The sequence below is a fragment of the Cupressus sempervirens genome, chromosome 1, assembly GCF_028749045.1.
Source record: "Cupressus sempervirens isolate cs-2001-9-10 chromosome 1, ASM2874904v1, whole genome shotgun sequence".
In the NCBI taxonomy this organism is placed as follows: domain Eukaryota; kingdom Viridiplantae; phylum Streptophyta; class Pinopsida; order Cupressales; family Cupressaceae; genus Cupressus; species Cupressus sempervirens.
In genome coordinates, this window is record NC_143118.1 from 142,216,459 (window position 1) to 142,222,805 (window position 6,347).

At 36.9% G+C, this 6,347-nt stretch overlaps 1 protein-coding gene across 1 annotated transcript; it reads right to left on the reverse strand.

Moving 5' to 3' along the window:
• Nucleotides 1-2,817: 2,817 nt before the first annotated feature.
• LOC149576587 (germin-like protein 5-1) lies at nucleotides 2,818-3,706 on the reverse strand. The gene has a single exon (XM_089816910.1). It carries the CDS (start codon nucleotides 3,587-3,589, stop codon nucleotides 2,927-2,929), a length of 663 nt encoding a protein of 220 aa, XP_089673036.1. The 5' UTR covers nucleotides 3,590-3,706; the 3' UTR covers nucleotides 2,818-2,926.
• Nucleotides 3,707-6,347: the final 2,641 nt, after the last annotated feature.

Below are 6,347 nucleotides of genomic sequence, written 5' to 3' on the forward strand. Positions count from 1 at the left end.
GATAATAGATTCCTTTGGAGAGGGTCTACTCATTTGAGAAACATCCCCATTCCCTTCAAGAGCTTGGGAGTCAGGAACTTGTAATATAACTTCATCTTTTGCATGATCAATACCTACAATCCCTAACTCCTCAGAGAAAAGATCCACCTTGTTATTAGCCTCCATAGGATTATAAAAATGAAGGATAGCATCAAAGGAGGTATCCTCAAATTCTTTTCCATGAGAGACAACCTTAGTGCTTACCTCTTTTATAGCTCGATGCTGAATTACTAGAGGCATAAGCATATAAGCTTATGTAATGGAGATTTCTCTAAATTCTGCCCCTTGATCCACTACAACAACTGACTGCTGGGCTCCTAATTATTCCTCCTATTTTTTCTTAGGCCCTCCTTCATGGCTCACAATTTCCTGCTATCTCCATACTTTATCTCCCTTTTTGGTATTCTTGATTTTTTCTTCGGAAATGCCCTTGGTCTTATTCTTACTCAACAACTATTTGTTGGCTTTTTCCTCCAAAATCTAGGGCATATCTTAGCCACATGGCTTGATTTCTTTCAATAGAAGCACACACGGGACACTTTCAAAGTCTAGTTTCTGAATATGCATTCCCTGTTTGTAGTGATATAGGCAACCTTCAGCATGTCTCTGCCCTCACTCACCCTAATACAGATCTGAGCATAGGTTAATTGAATTCTTGATTCTATTATGGGGTCCATGAAAAGAAGCTCCCCAAAATATTTTACTCTTACATCAAAAACATCTTCATACCAAAACTCCATTGGAAGTTTAGGAAGACAAACCCATACAGGATCTTGAAGAAAGAAAGAATCATTAAGATCTAGCTTTGAGGTCCATTTCTACAGAGCATGGGTGTATCAACCAAAGGACCAAGACCTTGTGTAGAGGATCCTTGTGAGATATTCTAAACAAAAAAAGAGAGCTTGAAGGAGAGGAAACTATTTTTCATAGCCACAATCTCAACATGACCATTCAGGTCTCATTTGTTCCTATCATAAGTTAGCACAAAATTGATATTCAGCCATGGTCTAATGAACTTCCCAACTAGAGAAGAGGCCATAGTAGCAATATATTGGTCTAATAGTCCATTAGGAATCTCAATAGCATATTGCCCCTTTCCCTTATCTAAGATATGTTTTATCTCTAGGAAGGAAGACTTACTTGTGGGTTTGATACCAAAGAAAGAAGACCACCGACCAGTCAAAGCTACATTGAGGACTTTCCAAGTAGAGTGTGGGCCTAACATAATCTAACTGGACCTCAATGCATCCTTCCCACGACCCTTCCTTGGTTCTTGTGGGATCTCATTCCCAAAGGTTGGCTTATTCCCTTGGTCTTCATCCTCTTGGCAGGCCCTAGAACCCTTCTTTGCACCATCTTGGACTACCCTAGTTGAAGCAGAATTCAAATTTCTAATCTTGTCAACTCCCACTCCCTCTGCTCATGCTATTTTGTTATCTCTTGATTGTTTTAATATTTCAAAAAAAAAATTTTTATCAAACTTAGTGACATTATAGGTTAGTTTCTCTTGGGTTCCTTAGTGGGGCATTACAAAACACATAATTGAGATCTTGATGGCTGATTCAATTCTTTTGCAATAGAGAAAACTACACAAAGAGGTATAAGAAGGCTTTGTTAAATTGAATTTCAAATGAAAAGGGGCATTTGTAGAAGCCCAAGGTCTTTTCAGGGGACTAGTGAACTTATGAAATGGGGATGTCATGGAAGTCAAAATATTTGATTCTTTATTAGGATGGATACTTTGCAAATTCAAGATTAAGAAATAAAATTTGGGATTTTTCTGACTTAATGTTTATAGTCCTATCAAGAAGATAAACAAGCAACATGAAGAGAGATAAGTGACATGAAACAAGTTACTGCACCAACAAGAACTTGAGTTTGAGGGGTGGTTTTATTACACTAATAGACTCGATAGAGAAGAAAGGAGGGAGGATGGGGAACCATTTTAGAGCTACGTCCAATTTTTGAGATTGGTGATAGATTTGGAGGGTAATGATTGTATACCTAAGAATAGAATATTTATATCGACCAAAAGAAGTGGTTGTTTTGCCAATATAAGAGAAAGATTAGATCAAAATTTTGGCAGAATCTGATTAGATCAAGGAATTATGCAAATGAAACAATCCTTTTGGTATTTTGAGATTAGATCACTTTCCAATTACTATTGACATAAATGGAGTGAATAAGCCATCCATAGGTTTCTTCATATTATCCTTGACCAAAATAAAGGAGAGGTGGATTGAAAGTGGTTCATTCTAGGGAACTTCCTCATTTTTCTTTGGGAAGAGATTGGGGTTCCCAAAGAAGAAAATAAAATTATGGAAAATAAAAGTCTTCAAAAATATCTTTGAATAAAAGACAAAAAATTGAGGCCAAACTGTTAAGTTTAAACGATAAGATCAATCAATAAGGAATGTTTAATGAGATATACTGATTTCCTTCTTCCAAACAGTTATATCTAGCAGTAAAACGAATCTTGATGTGGGAAGATTTAGTATTCTTGAAGATTTCCCATCATGGATTAAACTCTTGGAGACATTTATGCAGCTAAAATTGTAAACATACACAATCAAAAATAAAAAAGACAGATCTACATATGTTAACTCTTGAAGTAGATCGATTTACAACATGTGACTCCATGAAAACACTCAATTCATTTTGAACGTGGCTATCCTCGAAACAAAATGTAGTTTTGATGCGTTTTCAGAATTAGGAAAACCCAACGAACTTCTACTAAAATTTCAGTGTGAATTCATATTCATTTCAATGGTAAACAAATAAAAAAAAACATCACAAAATCTGCGAAAAGATCACAGATCTGATTTTTATTTTTTATGAGAATTTTGACTTTAAGATACATTTTGTCAGAAAGATAACCGGTACCATTTTAGCTGCCACCAAGCCCCTTCCTTAATTTTCCCACCTCCTCCAAACTAACCTGAAAAGCCTTGCTTAGAACTTTAGCAGGAATGGCCGGATTGGAAGCAAAAGTGACCATTGGAGTAACAGATGCCCCAGGATTTTGACTGTTAAAGGCAGCTATCAGAATTGCAGGAGTGCCACCCACGTTGTGAAGAAAATGAAGCGTCCCCTTGGGAAAAACAAACACATCTCCAGCACTGACATTCTGAGAGAATAAATTGTTGGAACTATCAACAAAGCCGGCGAGTAATTTTCCTTTCAGTACGAAAGTAATCTCGGTGGCTCTTGGATGTGTATGTGGAGGCACCAATCCACCAACATCTACATCTGCGCGACCCATTGAAATTCCCATCGTGTTGATGCCCGGCAATATCTGCGCTGTTGTGAGTATGACACCAAACCCAAACTGGTTGCCCGATGTATTTGATGGAATGCCCAGTGCTGACGTGGTGAAATGCTTTACAGATGTTTTGTTTGGACTCAGACAAGGCAAGCCATTCATGAATGTTATGGTGGATTTCGTATCTGCCACGCAGAAATCTTGCAGTGCATCTGGATCTGCAGTTGTAATTGCGGGGATTAAGAGGAGGAGAAAGAAGGGAATTGAAGAGAGACATTGTGAAGCCATTGGATGTTGGGAGTGAGATTTACAAAAGAGTTTTCGTTTAGGTTGTGTATAGAGATGATTACATGTTGAGTTGTTGTTGTTGGTGTCAGATAGCTCAACTTCGCAGTAGGCAGAGAAGATAGAGATTGTGCAAGTGAAATGTCACATTACGTCTTTCTCGCCAACCGACACATGACTTTGAAACTTTTCGTGTTGGGATGTGCAGGCGATGGCATCTAAGTCAGTCGACCATGCTCTAATCACCATTTATTATTTGTTTTCCTAATCTTTTAATTATTAATTTTGAATTTTAAAGGAATAAAACAGACAGCCATTAAAAGTCTATCAGAAAAGTTTAGATTACTAACAATAATTTACTTATAGTGTATATGAGCAATGTTAGTATGCTAATAGAAACCAAATTTAAATAAAGCTTCTACAAACTAAACAAAATTCATAAACTTCAAGATAGACTAAGATGAGCTCTCAATTGAGAATATGAGCCATTAATGGACTCTCTCAATAAGAAGCTCTCTTGTTGAGTAGCTTTATCTAAATGGATAGGATGTATGCTCAATATGCTTCCAAAGGCTTCAATGGATGATTGTGGATTTTTGGTGTGGATAGATGGCTTTAGTATGGATTTGGCTCTCAAAATAGCATTATAACTTTACTTCATGGATTGTGTTATTTTGCAAAGGGGAAGGATCCAATTTATAGGCAAGAGGCTTGAGGGATTGAGGGCTAAGATGCAAGGATGGGAAAAAGCTCATGGAGGGCTTAGATTGCATGAGAGGAGAGCACATGGATTGTGCTTCCTTACAACCAATCAAGGAGTGACACATGTCACATGGTGAGAGGATGGAAGAAAGGGCAAGGATGAGTCAACAAAGGAGGCTCAAGAGATAAAATCTTTATAAAGACCCTCATAATGACTTGTAAGAGCAATAAAAGGGCTTGTAAGAGTCATTTATGACCTAGTGGACTTCATAAAGTTTTATGGTTGAGATATTTTGAGGGTGATGAGAGCAATTTCGACTTGGGCTTGATTAGGAAGGTTCTAAGCTTGCTTAGGCTTGTGCAAATGATTAGAGGATGGATTAGGATGGTTTAGGATTAGCTTAAGGATAGGCAAGTGGATGGCATTTAATGAGGGTGGGTGAAGGAGGAGATATTTGTTAACTTTGGCTTGGGTTAGTAAGTCTTAACCCATGTTTAGGGAATGTGACAAGGTTAGGAAGGGATTAGGATTAGGTTTAAAGACATCTTCTAGAAGAGTCTAGACTTTGGATGAGGATAAAGACTTTCTAGAATAGTCTAGAATTTCTTAAGATGAGGATAAAGACTTTCTAGAAGAGTCTAGAACTTCTTAAGATGAGGATAAATTAGATTTTTAGGAAATAAATAAAGTTTTATTTATTTCAAGGGTTTGGGTTGAGGAGATATTTATTAAAACTTTTTTAATAAACATGAGGATTAATATTTAACTTTAATTAAATATTTTGAGTTGGGATTAGGGGTAGGAAATGATGGGATTAGCCTTTAATCAAAATTAAAGAAGGATTAGAAGATTTTGGAAGAGGTTATTGGTCATAAGGAAATTGGCCAACTTTTGGGAAAAAAATAATTTTTTTATTTATTTTAAGATTTTTGGTCAATTTATTAATTAAATAATTAATAAATAAGGAAATAATGTTTAAATAAGATTTAAACATTTTTGGGAGGGATTCCTTAATTAAATATTTTTAATTAAGATAAAAGGATTTAATGGCATAAAAATTAATTAATTAATTAATTAAATAATTAATTAATTAATAAATGATGATGTCATCAGGAATTTTTCAGAAAATAAAAATACTTTATCTAAAAGATTTTTAGGTGTCTACATTTTGCCCCTCTTTGATGTGATGTCGCAAGTGGCATGACATCAAAGATAAGAAAATAAGATGCCCAAGGCTAGAGCAGAAGAGGAGAGAATGGACTATGAGATGCCCCCTCAAGAAGGCAGCGGGGAGAGAAAGCGAGGCTTGGTGGCTTCTTGAAAAATACAAGAATCTGGGATGAGCAAGGAGACTCAAATTGGATTAAGAGAAGAGGTTTAGTTAGCTCAAACTCTTACTATGGGAGAATGATAAAGGGAGAATCAGAGGCACAAGAGGAAGCAAGCTTAAGATCTCAGGGATTGCAGAGGATGAAGGAGCGGAGCGCTATAAAAAAGAATCCAAGATAGGGAGATGGATGAGGGGATTATAAAGCTGATGCAACAGGATTTCAAAGAGTTAGATTGGCAGAAGATGGGTTTCGGAGATCCCTAAGACTAGGATTGTGGATCTCGAAAGATGAAGCTTGGTGGGTTGATTTGGATTGGTGGATCCCTAAGACTAGGATTGTGGATCCCTAAAGCTAAGAGTGATGAGTGATTCAAAGAGATACTGATGCATCAGCTAGGGTAGGAGAGACGGATGCTGGATATGGATGGGGGATAATGGAGATGAAGGAAAATTATTGAAGCTTTTTGAGCAAGGGGATACTTCAAAGAGAAGTACCACTATATAGTTGAGCACTAGATTTGCTATAGGACTATTGATTAATTGCCAAGGTTACCAAGAACATCTAGGCCTGTTCACCAACTGTCCAGAGGACTGACAAATTGACTCGAAACAAACACGCAAGGGTTGTCCGAGCATCACACATGAATCCTAGAGGAAGTAGTGCGGAACCGACACTAGGTAACCCACAAGCAGAAAAGAAAAACAAAAGAAAGACTTGATCAAGACCT

What these genes read in the sequence shown, in the direction of transcription:
- LOC149576587 (XM_089816910.1), bottom strand. Translation starts at nt 3,589, where the DNA reads ATGGCTTCACAATGTCTCTCTTCAATTCCCTTCTTTCTCCTCCTCTTA.